At 37.5% G+C, this 17,583-nt stretch overlaps 1 protein-coding gene across 1 annotated transcript; it reads right to left on the bottom strand.

Moving 5' to 3' along the window:
* Positions 1-6,934: 6,934 nt before the first annotated feature.
* LOC107611333 (uncharacterized) lies at positions 6,935-8,174 on the bottom strand. The gene is made up of 3 exons (XM_016313272.1): positions 7,715-8,174; positions 7,305-7,596; positions 6,935-7,052 (listed from the first exon to the last, which is right to left on the bottom strand). Exons 1-3 carry the CDS (start codon positions 8,172-8,174, stop codon positions 6,935-6,937), a joined length of 870 nt encoding a protein of 289 aa, XP_016168758.1.
* Positions 8,175-17,583: the final 9,409 nt, after the last annotated feature.

The raw sequence follows: 17,583 nt of genomic DNA, 5'->3' as shown, positions 1-17,583 counted from the left end.
GATCATCTGTGGATACTGTTAATGATAGCCCTTTAAGTTGAGCAATTAAAAGAAATATTAGAAGGACGATGGTTGACCTAAGTATACCACCTGAAAGTAGCCAAGAGGGGTCAAACATTGAACATTCTAATGATGGCATGATGTAACCTGATGTTGGAAGTCATGATAGTTCTCCGATTAGGGACCCGATGACGGATCCTTATCAAGTCAATCCCGATGACGGTGACGATGTTGAGGCTGAACCGACGGAAATTTCTTATGAGGGTGAGGAGGAGGAAGAGATGAACTTCTACGGTGACACATAAATCGCGCTGACACAGTTGGTGATTTCTCGTCCATACGACCGGCTGGATCACTTTTCCACTTTGAACCTCGACGCAATGACTTCAGATTGTTTCTTTAGTCATCGAGGCCCAGAAGAGGATCCCGTGAGTTTGAGATTGGACAACAGTTTGAAACCGAGGGAATGATGTTGGCAGTTAAGACGTACAGCATCATGAGGGGTGTGGAGTATAAAATACTAGAGAGTGACCAATTAAAGTATGCTACACATTGTACCCAATTCGGATCTGGTTGTGGATGGAACATACGCATATCTTATCACCGCAAGTAGGAAAAATGGGAGGTGAAGAGATACAATGGGCCTCACAGTTGCATGCAAACGTCAGTGGGCCAAGACCATCGAATGTTGGATTCAAAGGTGATTGCTCAACACATATTCACTATAGTGAAAGCAGATCCAACCATCAGCATAAGGGTTTTTCAAGGAGGTGTGGAGAATCACTTTGATTAGAGGCGTCCTATCGTAAGGTTTGGCTTGCAAAGCAAAGAGTCATTGGTAGGATATATGAAGATTGGAGGAGTCATACAATGAGCTTCCTCGTTGGTTATTCGCTATGCAGATGTACTTACCTTGTAAGATTCATTACATTGTCTTTAGTTGTGTATGCTTAACGTAGTCAGACCTTATGAGTAATATTATATGTGGTTATTTAGGTACCTAGGTTCAACTTGTAACACAACCCTAGCCTGCTTCACCTGATACTGTCATGTTTCATCGGGTGTTATAGACATTTTCTCCGTGTGTTGAGACTTTCAAGCACTGCAAACCACTTATTTCTATTGATGGCACTCACCTGTACGGTAAATACGGAGGCACGTCACTGATGGCTATTGCTCAGGATAGCAATTCAAACATATTCCTATTGCATTTGCAGTAGTCGAGGGTGAGACGAATGATGCTTGGCCATTTTTTCTTTCATATCTGAGACAGCATGTTACACCCTAACCAGGCCTTTTAGTGATTTTAGATAGGCACAAATCGATTGATGTTGTGTTAAACATCAATGAAAGTTTATAGAAATCGCCACATGCTTTCCAAGTGTTTTGTACAAGATGTATAGTTGCTAACTTTATGACTCACTTCAAGAACAAGGACTTGAAGAATTTTCTTATTAATGCGGCATATCCCAAGTCACAACTGGAGTTTGCTCATTATTTTGGTCGTCTGAGGGGCGAGAATGTTGCCATAAAAAATTGGCTTGAAGAAATGCCTCGTTCTCAGTGGGTGCAATATGCAGATTATCACTTACATTAAGGGGCCCCTAGTCCATTGAGGAGACGCCTGTAAGTACAAAGTCTGTTCTCACCTTCATCATTATCTGGCCACAACCCTACCCACCTATAATGTCACAATAGTTAAGATACCACAAAACTATTTAAGTAACTTATGAAAAAGATGTTACAATAAATTTATACATCTCAATAAGGGAAAAACAGCGCATGACATATTTCTCCAACCTCAACAGTGGTATACGGTGATATGCCCATGAAAGTAGTAAACTGCCGCATCCACTCAGATTCCACTACTAGTAATCCGTGGCCCGACACATCTGGCGGTAAAGCCAGGCCAGCACTGCTGAACCTTATGATAACCTCCCACACTGATCCAGGTCCTCCAAAAGAGGGAACCATCCAATGTGCACCCTAGAGTCGGAGGCATCCAAAAAAAGCATGCCCCCGATCAGCTGCATCATATAACCCCTAGTATAACGCAGTAGGCACTCCTCATTAGGGTGCTCTTCCAGCTTTTCACACACAATGTTCTGAAATCAGCTTAGCTTGACAATCCACTTCGTTTGTGATTGTCTGTCATCAGGGCTCGGAACAGTTCCCAACAACTGCAGACACAACTCCTTAATGGGCCATCCTTTATAGAATTGCTCCCACTCACCCATGAATCCACTAACTGGATCTCCATCAATGAGGAGTCCCAACTGGTACGCCATGTTATGCAGGGTAATGGTCATCTCCCCACATGGCAAGTGAAACGTATGGGACTCTGGTCGCCATCTCTCCATCAGAGCTGAGACCAATGACCAATCATGCTCCCACTCTACCATGTAAGCAACATACTCGAATTCTGCTCGTCTGAGATGTGACCTAATCTGTTCGAACGGACGTCCCAACAAATTCCTCCTAGTATGTAAGACTCGAGGCATCTACCAAATAAAATAAATCAGTAAAACAAAAAAGAATCAACAAGTTACAACACAAATTCAAATTTCAAATATATAAACGACATGAGTTGCAAAGTGTACCACTCGGTCAAGTCTGCTTGCAATGTAATCAACCTGATCTGGTCTATATAGAGTACTCTCATAGCCCAACAAATCTGGCTCTATGACTATACTTTAACAGAACAAACTAAAATAGCTTCGTTTAAAATTAAATGAATTAACTAAATTAACTAAATTACCTAAATTATTTAAAAATAACTAAATTATTTCACATTAACTAAATTACCTAAATTAACTAAATTATTTCACATTAACTAAGTTTCTATCACCTACATTCAAAGTAAATCTAACAAAAAAAAGCAAATGGACCTATACCATAATTTAGATAAAATAACATAATTTAAACTTTACTATATTATATTACCAACTATATCTGGCAATAATAAAATAAAACGAAAAATAGCAGAACGGAATTACATAAATTAATTCTAATTAGTTTAAACGAAACAACAATCAAAATAAATTTTTTTCTTCTCTAACATCTATTCATAATCATATCATCATTTTACATATTCTAAACTAACAACACATACATAATCATGTATAATAAGCATATCATCGACTTATCAAACTAATTAACATAACTAATAACTTAATCTAACTTGATAAATAAACATATTCAAATAATAAACACCAACAAATCAAACTGAAAAGATAAACATAACAACAGAATTACCTAAAACTGACGAACTCAAGAATATCAATAACTTCAGTGATAACCAGAGAGATAACCTATAAAAGATAACAAAGGATGAGAGTGAAGAAAATTTAGCATGTGAAACGAAAACGTGAAATAAGAGAAACATAACTACAAACCGATTAGAAAGAGAAAATAGAATAACAGAATTACCTGAATCAACTGAAGAGACCAAAAACTTTAATAATGCCTAAAGACATAACTTTGACAACAGAAGAGATGATGAGAGTGAAGAGAGTTAGAAAGGTAAAGGTAAAATAAAAATGTGAAATTCCAAGTGGTCCCCATGCCCTTTTATATTTGGGTGAACTTAATGTGAAGTTCACTGGTGCGACAAACTTGACTTAAATTCCAAAAAAATAAAAATGTATTATGCGATTTAAAGTTAGGATAATGTTTTGGGAGAAATAATATTATTTTATTTTATAGTAGAAAAAAAAATTCACTCCAATGACTCATGAAAAATTTTTCGGTGTGAATTTTGTTTTTCAAAAGTGAAGAGAGACATAAAAAGTGTTGTTTGTACAATAAAAATATATTTTTCATAATTTTTGTTTAAGCTAATTATGCACAATTTCAGTGAATTATATATATATTTCTTTTATATTTTATTTTTATTGTTGTTAATTATCACATTATTAACTTCAAAGGTTAAATTTTCTAATTTTAGTTTTTATCCTACATAATTAATTTTTTAATTATGAGTTTTTAATTTGTAAATTTTAATAATATTGTTTCAAAAAATTAAATGTTTTTGTTCTATCCAAATTTTAAATAAAATATTATAATATATTATAAAAATTAATAACTATATTAATTTATATTTATTTTAATTAATTAAATAAATAAGATTATAATGGGAACCAAATTTGGTCCCCTCTGTTGGAAAAAAAAAGGATATCTTTAGTACTTATATACAATTTATAACATAAATGCAACATTCTAACATTTCAATAAATCTAATTTAATTAAATGTTAGAATTTTTTATAGTAAAATACTATTTTAGTTCCTAACATTTAGATATGTTAAGTTTTAATTTTGTCTCTAATATTTAAAATATTTTATTTTTTAAAATATTTTATTTTATTTTATTTTTATTTTTGGATCAAAATTAAATTTTTTTCTTTAAAAATATCCTTTCCTCCATTATAATTTTCTTTTAGATAATGACAAAATTATAATTGTAAAGGTTATAGTGGTGATTGTAGTGATTTCAGAGCTGAAGTAATAGAATAATAAGAGAAAAATAAAGTAACAATAGAAGAAAAATGATATCTTTGGATTTTTTTTATTTTGACTAGACTACTAAAACAAGATGAAATAATATACTTGATATAAAAATAGAACATTTCAAATGTTAAAAACGAAATTAAAACTTAGTCTAAATATTAGAAATTAAAATAGTACTTTACCATTTTTTTAATTAAAAATTAATATAGGTTCATTTGTACTCTAATTACAAATAATTGTTATGTGCTACTTGATACATAAAAATTGGATCAGAGATTAACATGAGAAAAATTAAACTGAGTTTGGTCATGAATCTCAATTTAAAACCAAACTGGAAAAATTTGTTCAACGAAAAATGCACGTTGCAACGTTATATCAAAAAAATAGTTTGTGTATCGATCAGAATGTAACAAAATAATATATTTATTTATATAAAATGTATGATAATTTGCATAAATAAATTATTTTTTTTTTTGAAAGAAGAAACAAGCTCAACACATTCAGTGGAGCATACAAGGAAACACAAAAATGAAATTTTGCAACTCCTATGTTATTTCCGGCATAGCCATCAACAACAATGAGTTACCTTTTGCACCACTCTCTAGATCAACAAAACGACCTAGCAACACAATCTACCACTTTCGCTGTCTTGTTCTGAAAAATTATCTCATTTTTACACAACCAGATATTCCATATAACTGAGAAGAATCCCACTAACCATGTTTCCGCACGTCTTTTCTCAAAGGCATCGTCCTCCAACTCTTAAAATGTTCTTTTATGGAACCTGGGATGCTCCAAACATGACCCACATGACTTATCCATGCGCACCACACCTGCCAAGCATACTCACACGTAACAAACAAATGTTGTACAGTTTCAATTTCTTTGCCACACATAACATAGACGTTATCACTTCGTTCAATGATGCCTAATCTGCTCAAGCGATCCTTTCTATTAACTCGGCCTACAAGCACAAACCAAGTAAACAACTCTATCCGAGGGGGAACAATTCCTTTCCAGATTGCATTTGTGAACTTATAGTTAAGGATATCATCTGTCAATGTCTGTACCTGCAAAACCTGCACAAATGAGTTAGTAGTATAAACACCTTCCTTATCAAATTTTCACACCACTCTATCTTGTGTGCCTACTATCAATCTCACAGCTTGCAAGATATCAAGCATTTGGTTCAAACTATCAGTCTCTCATTGGCAGAGTTCCCTCCTCCAGTGGAAGTTTCAAACCTACTCTATCCCATCCCAAAACCCACAGTCCCTAATCACGAATCCTTTATTATCTGAAATCAAGTAGAGTATTTGAAATGAGTCTTTCAGCTTCCCCGACTGTAACCATGTATCTTCCCAAAATCTGGTTAATCTACCATCTCCTACTTCCAAAGCCAACCCATCAATCATCTTCTGTCTGACATGTTGCTCTTTGATTTGCAAGTGACATATATCTCTCCACGGACCCTTTTTTGCTGATATAGATTGAGTAGACAATAACTGCCCAGGGTTTAGATTATTGCAGGAGCACACTACCTTCTTCCATAGAGGACACTCTTCCTTAGAGAATCTCCACCACCACTTAAACAATAATGCGGTATTACGAATCATTGCATTTCTTACACCTAGTCCTCATAGTTTCTTCGATGCCTGTATCATCTCCCATTTTACAAGAGCCAGTCCAGGTCGTCCATTGTCCTTCCCCCAAAAGAATCTTCTTTGCAATGAAATCATTTTTTTGCCACCGTAATTAGCATTTTATACAGACTCAAATAGTAAGTACGTAGACTATTAATCACGGATTTGATGAGAACCAACTTTCCTGCTTTACTGAGTACCTTTGCTTTCCACAAACTTAGTTTCTCCTCCACCTTATCTATTACTGGCTTCCATGTTTTTACTAGCCTCGGGTTTGCTCCTAGATTAATTTCCAGATACTTCACTGGTAGATTCGCCGCCTGACATCCTAATAATCGGCACATCTGACCAACCCACTCCTGATTGTAATTTACCGATATCAAACTAGACTTGTCGAAGTTAATGCTCAACCCAGACATGACTTCAAAACACCTAGAAGTCTCTTGTAATTTCTCACTGTCTCCTCCTCCAGTGGGCAGAATAATATAATGTCATCAGCAAACTAGAGGTAGGATAACTCTATATTGTCCCTACCGACTAAGAGAGGAGATATTCTCCTATTTCTAACCACCTCCCCGATAATCCTGTTCAACACATCTACAACGAGGACGAATAGAAATGGTGATAACGGGTCACCTTGTTGAAGCCCTCTTTCCATCTTGAACAGTTTTGATGGTGCCCCATTAACTATTATAGATATAGAAGCTAATCTAATGCACTCTATAATCCATGCCCTCCATCTTCTACTGAACCCCATCTTTTCCAACACAATATCAATAAAATTCTATTTGACTCTATCATAGGCTTTCTGGAAGTCCAATTTGATAATAGCTGATGCCTTCTTCTTCAGTTTTATCCACTGTACAGTTTCACATGCTATTAATGCTCCATCATGTATCCTCCTGCTCTTAACAAATACACTCTGTGATTTCCCAACTAACCCTGGCGTTATGCTCCTCATTCTTCTTATCAACACTCTTGATATGACCTTATAAACACATCTAACCATACTGATCGGTCAAAGATCATTTATCTCCTTCGCGCCCACAAACTTCAGAGCCAACGCTACCCAAGTAACATTGGAGTCTGTTGGTAGCCTTGCTGTCTCAAAGAATCTCACCACAACTTTAGTGAATTCCACTCCAATCTCCTACCAGCATCTTTTTATAAAATTCATGTTATAGCCATCACTACTCAGAGCCTTAGATGATTCGTAGTCCCATACTGCCTGCTTTAGTTCCTCCTCCGTCGGTAACACCTCTAGTGCTTGAGCTTCCTCCATCTCCAAGTGATTAACTAAACCATCTCGAAAACTGATATTTGGTGACTCGTCTTGGTGGTATAGGTTCATGTAGAAATCTTTAGTTGCAACCTTAATTCTTGCATGGTTTTTTACCAACCTTCTATTAATCACTAAAGACTCAATCTGGTTATTTCTTCTTTTTGCTGATGTAATATTGTGAAAGTATCTGGTATTCATGTCCATCTCCTTGGCATGCCGAGACCTAGACATTTGCTTCCAGTGTATATCTTGTCTTTCATACCATACCTCACAACATCTTACCAGCGCCTTTCTTTTTTACTTCTATTGTACCATCATATACTCTGTTACTAACCATATCATCCACTTTCTTGATCTCGTCCTCAAACCTTTGGATCTTCTCATGTATATTTCCAAAGTACTGTTTGTGCCATCTACCCAGTGGTTTTGCCAGCGCCTTCAGTTTATCCAGGAACCATACATCACCCAATCCCCTCCATTCTTCCTTCATCATCTTTAGGAAGCCTTCATGCATGAACCATGCGTCTAAACTGCGGAATGGTCTTGGTCCCTGAGCTATTCTTCTATCTTCCACTATCAAAGGACAATGATTTGATAGACCTCTCGAACCTCCTCTTAGGCGAGTATCTGGGTACGCATCTAGCCATTCCAAGCTAACTAGGCTTCTATCAATACGACTGTAGGACTGACCTCTAAACCATGTATACTTACGATCATTAATTGCCAAGTCCACCAACTCCATGTCATTGATTCATGCTCTGAAGTCTTCAGCAGAAGCTGACAATTTAGTCGCCCCTTTTCTTTCCTCTATATGCACAATTTCATTGAAATATCCCATGTAACAAAAAGGGGTTTGACACAATCTTGTAATATAGCTTAATTCCTCCCACATTAAGAGTTTTTTGTCTCTCACATGTGGGCCATACACTAGACAAATCGCACAGTAAAAATTATCTTTGGTCATCACTCCTTCTACACATAATCACATATCTCCTTTATAGCAATTCATAAATTTAAATACTGATTCATCCCAAATTAACAGTAGACCCCCGAAAGCTCCAACAAAATTAACACACTCCCAGCTAGCTCTATCATTACCCCAAATTCTAGCTCCATCATATTTATTCACCACTTCTTTTTTTATTTCTATCAACCCCAACATATCTAATCTGAACTTATTTTTGAAGTTTTTGATCGTGTTCAGTTTTGCAACACCTCCTAACCCCTTAACATTTCAAGAGCATAAAATCATTTATAAATTTTATTACACACCTGCTTATGGCATTTTGGGTGACTTCTTTTGATTTTCTCCTTTTGTTTCGACTGTCTTCGCTTCAGAGCTCTAGCCTCATTTTGTTCTTGGAGAGTTACCATGATGTCCTCTTCATCACTGCATGGTATTGCTTCTGATTCGACCGCCAGTTTCCAGGCCTCTTTATTCTCTGCCATTTCTTTTTCCCAACTCCGAATTTGCTTGCCTCTGCATATCGCTAAATCTTCGTGCATATCCACCTCTGTTCCAGACTCTTCCACTATTTGGTCTTCATGTTCATTTTCTTTCCCAACCCCAGATACTTTTCCCAAACCCACAACCTCCCCCGCCTTGAACTTCCTGCCTTCTGCATCACTGGGTGTCCGTCCCTCTTCTTGTGCATCCATTTTTACCATTTCAACTCTACCCTCATATGGTCTTTGTACATTTCAAACCTGCCCTCTTCCTTCCACCTCGACTTGCTCCAGATTACTGCTCTTTCGATTGGTATTTTCGAATTGGTTGTCAGTTGTAGTGTCTCCCGCAACCTGTACGTACTCCTCATGGCCGCGCCTTGCTCTGTCCTCCGCGTCAACACCTGCATGCTATCCGTCACTCCCTACTTCTCCAGTGGTTCATCGCGTTGCGCAGTAGTCACGTTGCGCGACCGCATGCACACCCATGATCGCAACATCTTCTCTCCGCTGGCGTCCTGCAAGGACTAAGGGAGACGGTGGATTCAACACACAATCATCCAGCCGGGTCACTTCTTCTTTAACCTGTTCGCACTCCTCATGGCCGCGCCTTGCTCCGTCCTCCACGTCAAGCCCTGCAGGCCGTCCATCGCTCCTTGCTTCTCAAGCGGCTCCTTGCGCTGCCCAGTGGTGCGCAGAAATTGTGATTACACTTTGATTATGTGAAATTTATCGCTCTTTCTTTCCCTGGTAATGGCGCCAAAAACATGATGCCAATACCATGGTTCACAACTTTGCACAACTAACCAGCAAGTGCACTGGGTCGTCCAAGTAATACCTTACGTGAGTAAGGGTCGAATCCCACGGAGATTGTTGGTATGAAGCAAGCTATGGTCACCTTGTAAATCTCAGTCAGGCGAATATCAAATGGTTATGGAGTTTTCGAAAATAATATAATAAAATAGGGATAGAAATACTTATGTAAATCATTGGTGATAATTTCAGATAAGCGAATGGAGATGCTTTCGTTCCTCTGAACCTCTGCTTTCCTGCTGTCTTCATCCAATCAGTCTTACTCCTTTCCATGGCTGGCTTTATGTGATACATCACCATCGTCAATGGCTACTTTCGGTCTTCTCTGGGGAAAATGATCCAAATGCCCTGTCACGGCACGTCTAATCGTCTGGAGGCATCACCCTTGTCAATGGCTTCATCTTATCCTCTCAGTGAAAATGGTCAACGCACCCTATCACGGCACGGCTATTCATCTGTCGGTTCTCGATCATGCTGGAATAGGATTTACTATCCTTTTGCGTCTGTCACTAACGCCCAGCAATCACGAGTTTGGAGCTCGTCACAGTCATTCATTCATTGAATCCTACTCGGAATACCACAGACAAGGTTTAGACTTTCCGGATTCTCTTGAATGCCGCCATCATTCTAGCTTACACCACGAAGATTCTGATTAAGAGATCTAAGAGATACTCATTCAGTCGAAGGTAGAACGGAAGTGGTTGTCAGGCACGCGTTCATAGGGAATGATGATGATTGTCACGTTCATCACATTCAGGTTGAAGAGCGAATGAATATCTTAGAAGCGAAATAAAATGAATTGAATAGAAAATAGTAGTACTTTGCATTAATCTTTGAGGAACAGCAGAGCTCCACACCTTAATCTATGGAGTGTAGAAACTCTACCGTTGAAAATACATAAGTGAAAGGTCCAGGCGTGGCCGAGATGGCCAGCCCCCTAAAACGTGATCAATAGTCTCCTAAGATGAACAATGGATTAAAACTGAGACCAAAGATACCTAATACAATAGTAAAAGGTCCTATTTATAATAAACTAGCTACTAGGGTTTACAGAAGTAAGTAATTGATGCATAAATCCACTTCCGGGGCCCACTTGGTGTGTGCTTGGGCTGAGCTTTAACTTTCCACGTGCAGAGGCCATTTGTGGAGTTGAACGCCAGGTTTTGATCCATTTCTGGCGTTCAACTCTGGTTTTTGATCCCTTTCTGGCGCTGAACTCCAGAATTGGGCAGAGAGCTGGCGTTGAACTCCAGTTTGCGTCGTTTATTCTTAGCCAAAGTATGGACTATTATATATTGCTGGAAAGCCCTGGATGTCTACTTTCCAACGCAATTAGAAGCGCGCCATTTCGAGTTTTGTAGCTCCAGAAAATCCACTTTGAGTGCAGGGAGGTCAGAATCCAACAGCATCAGCAGTCCTTCTTCAACCTCTGAATCTGATTTCTGCTCAAGTCCCTCAATTTCAGCCAGAAAATACCTGAAATCACAGAAAAACATAAAAACTCATAGTAAAGTCCAGAAATGTGAATTTAACATAAAAACTAATGAAAACATCCCCAAAAGTAACTAGATCCTACTAAAAATATATTAAAAACAATGTCAAAAAGCGTATAAATTATCCGCTCATCACCCAGCAGTCACGTTGCGCGACCGCACGCTCGCCCACGATCGCAGCATCTTCTCTCCGTTGGCGTCATATAAGGACTAAGGGAGGCGATGGGTTCTGTGCACCTTCATCCAGGCGGGTCACTTCCTCTTCAACTGGGTCGGCCATAACTGGATTTGATAGCCCAAGGCCACCCTCCTTCCCTTGGGCCTTGGTCTTCTTATTTTTGCAACCATTCTGTTTCAATTTGTTGGGCCTTTTTGCCATCAGCCCGTTAGTAACTCTCCCCTTAATCTTTGAATGTTCCTTTTCCTGACCAAAAAAGGAATAATCCCGTTGAATCTTCTCATAATTACATGATAAAGTGCAATTTGAGTCTTCCTTTGTATGATTTGCAACTGACGCCTTAAATTTCTCATTTCCCTTAATTAGCGCATAATTAGTACTCACATAATGGCAATTTGAATTTTGGATATTCTATTCATTTAATTCATACTGTAGAATTACAACTTTGTCCTTATGTTGTTCCTCATTCAATTGTTCCACCACCGTAAGTTCTGCCGCCAGATCCCAACCGACCACCGTTGGCTCAGCACCACTACTGACTTCATCCCTTGCGTTTTCATGCTGCATATCTTCCCTTACTACTATGCGTTTAGCTTCTTGGTCAACCTTTGTGTCTGGAAAGCATTCTTCTCCATACACTTCTCCACCCACCTCTTTCACAAGGACGTCGAATCCGTTCATCCCAATAGTGACATGAATCTACTCATTAATCAAACCGAACATACACGGGTCGATCAGAATGCGGCCAACACTAAACGAGCTACATGTTTTTGTTAAATCATCACACTTTACCACCTCCCCCCATTGATCTCCCAATTTGGTAAAAGTCTCCGTTGACCAAGCATGCAGGGTACTCCATAGCACTCTAACCATATTCTTCTTGTCTCACTCCTCTCACTCTCATCCCATCTCCATACCATATAGAATAGTTTTAACAATCGTCTTCTTGGTCCACCCCATTCTTATTTGGGTCCTTAACAATCGTCTCTCTCAGAGTCTTTTCCACATTCTCTTCCTCCTTTCTTGCCTCCCTATATTGCTGCAGTCTACCTTCTTCACCTTGTCTTGTAAAGCTCTATACTTCTTTACCTTTGATCTCCTCCACTTCAGATCTTCTTCTGTACTTTGCTTTTGCTATGAAAATTCTTTTTCTCCTCAACACCATATTATTCATTTCTGCAATAGCCTTCAAAGCTCCTCCCTTTGTGGTGTACCGCACAAATGCAAAAAGATAGATCTGTCCATTCTTTTTCTTCCATGACAGGTAGATGTCTATAATCCTACCCGTCCAATTGAACAAACTGAAGATTTCTCGTTTTGATATATCAATCGGGAGATTGTCTACAAATACAGAGAAAGAATCAAGCTCCAATCGATGATACTCTTTCTTATTCCAAATTCTAGGATCCTTTCCATGATTAGTCGTTTGCCTATTGCTACCCCTCCCATTGTTCCCCCACCCCGTGTTTTCCTGCCTCTCTCTCTCTCTCTCTCTCTCTCTCTCTCTCTCATCAATTAAGTTAATATAATTTATTGGGGATATATTTATCCCACTAAAATGTAACATTTTAAGTAATTACAAAATGATGTCATTTTGTGTGTTTTAGGAGATCTGTTTGTCTTCTACTAACACGTGACATCGTCACAACCACGTCACCATAAACAAATTATTTTGAGTAAGATATTACCTAATTAGAGGATTATATTTTGTCCTGTTTGATTTCTATATAATTGATGAATCCACATTTTATGGTATTCATTTGCTCTATTTGGGTGGATTTCATCAACCTTTCCTACACTTATCCATTGAAATAGCATAGTTTCATGATTTATTCCTAAATTGTGCTTGAAAGTGAAAACATGCTTTTTAGGCCTTATAATTGCTAAATTTTATCCACTTTAATTACATATGATGCCTTGATGTGTTTGCTAAGTAATTTCAGGTTTCCAAGGTAAGCATGGGTTGAAGAAGTGAGAAAAAAGAGCATGCAAAAGGGAAGAAACCATGAAGAAATGGAGTTTGGAAGTTTCAGCACGCGTGCGTACGCACAAGAAGGATTTGCGAGCGACGCGTAAGCGTGACCCACGCATACGCGTGGATGGATTTTTGCGTAAACGACGCGTACGCGTGACCCACACGTATGCGTGATCCGAGTTACGTCAGCTCATTAATTGCAAATCGCTGGGGGCGAATTCTGGGCCTCCAAAACCCAGTCCAACTCATTTCTGAAACTATTTCAACCCCAATTCAAGTGGAAACAAGGGGGCAATTAGGGTTAGCTTTTATTATGTTTTCTCTTAGTTTCTAGAGAGAGAAGCTCCCCCCTCTCTCTAGAATTAGGTTAGGTTTAGTTTAATTTCCTTAAATTTCTGTCTTAAATTCATGTTTTAATGTAGTTTCATTTATGTTTCTTTACTTTATTGTCTTACTTCTCTTAGTTCTTCTTCTTAATTTCTCTTTTATGTCATTTTCCATTTTATGAACATTTTTGTTATTTTTATTATAATTAATGCAAATTTATGTTTTATATTCATTTATGGCTTTCTTTAGTTGTTGTTGTTATTTTCTTGCTTTGGTAGCTTTAGAATTTATTTTAATGTATTTTAATATTATTTTATTTTCATGCACACCAAGTGTTTGATAAAATGCTTGGCTTAGTTTTTACATAATTTTTATTCCCTCTTGGCTTGAATTTGTTGGCTTTGGTGATCCTTGAGTCATTGATATCCATTCCGCATTGTGTGAGAATAGCCAATTGATTTGGTTTCCATTAACGCTAGTCTTTCACTAAGTAATTAGTGAGTTGACTAGGACTTATGGATTGAGATCAATTACACTTTTGCTAATTCTCAAGGAGGATTGACTAGTTTAAATTGATTCCTCACAATTGCCATGTTTGTGGTCAATGGCTAGGATAGGTAGCCTTAGCTCTCAATTACTTGCCAAGAGGTTTCTTGCATTTTAATTTTCCTTGCTTTGCATTTAATTGCTTTGACTTTTACTTACTTTTATTTAATTGCTTTTGACTTCTATTGCTTTGATGTTTAATTTCTTGCATGTTTAGTTTTCACACTCTTGGTTGAGAAATTGAATGTTTGGGTGGAATTGAGTTGTGGATGTCCATTCTGCATTGTGTAGGAATAATTAATTGATTTGGTTTCCATTAATGCTAGTCTTTCACTAAGCAATTAGTGAGTATACTAGGACTTATGGATTGAAATCAATTATGGCTTTTTGACTAATTCTCAATGAGGATTGATTGATTTGGATTGATCCCACACAATTGCTATGTTTGTGGTCCACAACTAGGATAGGAATCCTAAACTCTCCAATTCTTATCAAGAGTCCTTTAATTGCTTTCCTTTAATTTCTTGCATGATCATTTACTTCCTTGCTATTTACATTTCTTGCCTTTCTTGCTTCCTATTTACTTTCTCGCTATTTACATTTTTTGCTTGCTCTTGCTTTCATTCCCAATCCCCATGCTTCCATGCTCTTGCTCTCTCATAGCCAATAACATTACATTTCATTGCAACTCCTAGGGAAGACGACCCGAGAGCTAAATACTCTCGGTTAATATATTTGTTTTGTATTGTGACATCCTTTGAATTTATTATTTGATTTGGGAATTAATTGTTGATTTAAACTATACTTTCAACGATGGAATTTTATATTTTGTGAAAATCTAGATCAATGATAAATTCTTCTCGTCAAATTTGGCGCCGTTGTCGGGGACACAATTGAGTGCTATCTTTAGGTTGTTGTAAATATGTTGATAGTGTAAATAGTTTACCTTTTGGTTATTTGGTTTTTTTTTTGTTAATATTTAGGTTTTTGTTTTTTCTTGTTTATTGATGTCCTTTATTTTTATTTGCTACTTTCTCTATGAGCTATCACCCTTGTTGCTTGGAGCTTGGTTGTGAATGTTTTGTAGGGTATGATTGACGATCAGATTTCTGCTAATTTAGAATTTTATAAAAATAATCGCGTTGTAGATATAGTTTCTAAACTGACAGAAAATCCTTTCGTACAAAAACTTTGGTTGTCACAAGTAACAAAACCCAATAAAATTTATAACCGAAGTATTTAAACCCCGGGTCGTCTTCTCAAGGAATTGCAGGGAAGTATGATTTATTATTGATTATAGAAAAAGCGTATTTTTGGGTTTTTAAAATAATGAACAAATAATTTAAATGGCAAGAAAAATAAATAAATTAATAATTAGAAAATCTCTTTGCAAGGTATGAGAATTGAGAATCCTATCCTAGTTATCCTTATCAGGTGTGATGAGAATTAGATTTTGCTCCCACTTAGTTGACCCTTACTAAATAAAGGTAAGTCAAGTAGACTAATTAACTTGATTCCTCAGTCCTAGTCAACTCCTATGGAAAGACTAGCTTTAGAGGGATCCAAATCAATCAGCAATCCAAATTTCTAATCAACTGCTGAGTTTGATAACTCAAGCGTTACCAATTATTTAACCAAAGCCAAAAAGAGAAAATAAATCATAGATTAAATTGAAAGCATCAAAAATAGAATAAAACAATCATAAATCTGAAATACCTTAAATAATATTAAATAGAATATTCAATTCTAAAATAGGAAAGTTCATAAATCAAATTGAAAAGATAAATAACAATTAAAGTAATAGAATAAATAAAACTAGAAAGTAAATTAAAGGAACATTGAACCTGGTATGAAGAAAATAACCATAAACTGATAGAAATCCTAAATCCTAATCCTAATCCTAAATCCTAAGAGAGAGGAGAGAGCCTCTCTCTCTAAAAACTACATCTAAAAACCTAAAATTATGTATATTGAATGTTGTATCAATAAATGGATGGATTTTCCCACTTTATAGCCTCTAATCTGTATTTTTTGGGCCCAGAACTGGGCCGAAAATAGCCCAGAAATCGCTAATTGCGAATTCTGTCACGCTGATTTTTGTAGATGCGATGTGTGCGCGTGATACACGCGTCCGCATCATCTATCCTCATGGAAACTATAGCAAATTATATATCATTTCGAAGTCCCAGACGTTAGCTTTCCAACGCAACTAGAATCGCATCATTTGGACCTCTGTAGCTCAAGTTATGACCGTTTGAGTGCAAAGAAGTCAGGCTGGACAGCTTAGCAATTTCTTCAACTTCTTGTATTCCTTCCACTTTTGCATGCTTCCTTTCCATCCTCTAAGCCATTCCTGCCCTGTAATCCTTGAAATCACTTAACACACATATCACGGCATCGAATGGTAATAAGAGAGGATTAAACATAGCAATTTAAAGGCCAAAGAAGCATGTTTTCAATCATAGCACAAGATTAGGAAGGAAAATGTAAAACCATGCAATTAGTATGAACAAGTGTATGAAAGATTGATAAAATCCACTCAATTGAGCATAAGATAAATCGTAAAATAGTGGTTTATCAATGATAAATCCAAATTGGGATTACTTCATGGAGTGGGAGACCCAATCAAGGGAGGAACCAATTGTGTATGAGCAACACTCATGGCAAACACCTCCCTCACACTACAATGAGCCAAACCCTCCCCTATGTGACTACCAAATCCAAACATATGAAGGATACCCCATACATACCCTCCAACCACCCAACTTTCAAGTACCACACCATACACCTCCATGGAATCAAAATGTCTATACACCTTGCTACCAACCATATGAACCATCACACCCTTATACACCACCTCAATATCCTCACCCACATGACACACCTTCTAACTACACAACCTTTCTCCCAACCTTTGAACCTTCTTTCCCACCCAAAGATGAAGCTTTCCAACCTTGCCCCAAGAACATCAAGACCTTCAAGCATTCTTCCAAGAGCAAGAAGGGTTCCGAAGGACGCAAGGGGAATTCATGGCCACCATAGCCGAAGCGGTGAACTGCTTGGCCTCAATACGCTCAACCATTCAAGACATTCCCCTTGAAGAAGGTGGAGAATCAAGTAAGGAGTGTAGAGAGGAGGAGAACATGGAGTCTCAAGGAAAAGAAGAGGAGATAGGACAAGAATATGCACAAGAGGAGGAAGCTAGAACTAGCGATCCGGAAGAGGCAAATGGTGAGTTGGGGGAGTTTGATCAAGAAGTGGATTGCATCATCAATGATTTTTTGTCCACCTTGGTCAACTCCCTCAATGATCTTGAGGAACCTTCTCCTTTTAAGTTTGAGAGAGATATGGGTGGTGAGGAAGAGGTGATCAT

This window comes from Arachis ipaensis, chromosome B8 (genome assembly GCF_059453495.1).
Source record: "Arachis ipaensis isolate K30076 ecotype BB chromosome B8, ASM5945349v1, whole genome shotgun sequence".
Lineage (NCBI taxonomy): Eukaryota > Viridiplantae > Streptophyta > Magnoliopsida > Fabales > Fabaceae > Arachis > Arachis ipaensis.
Note: the sequence above shows the minus strand (reverse complement) of the source record. Positions and strands in the feature narration are given on the sequence as shown.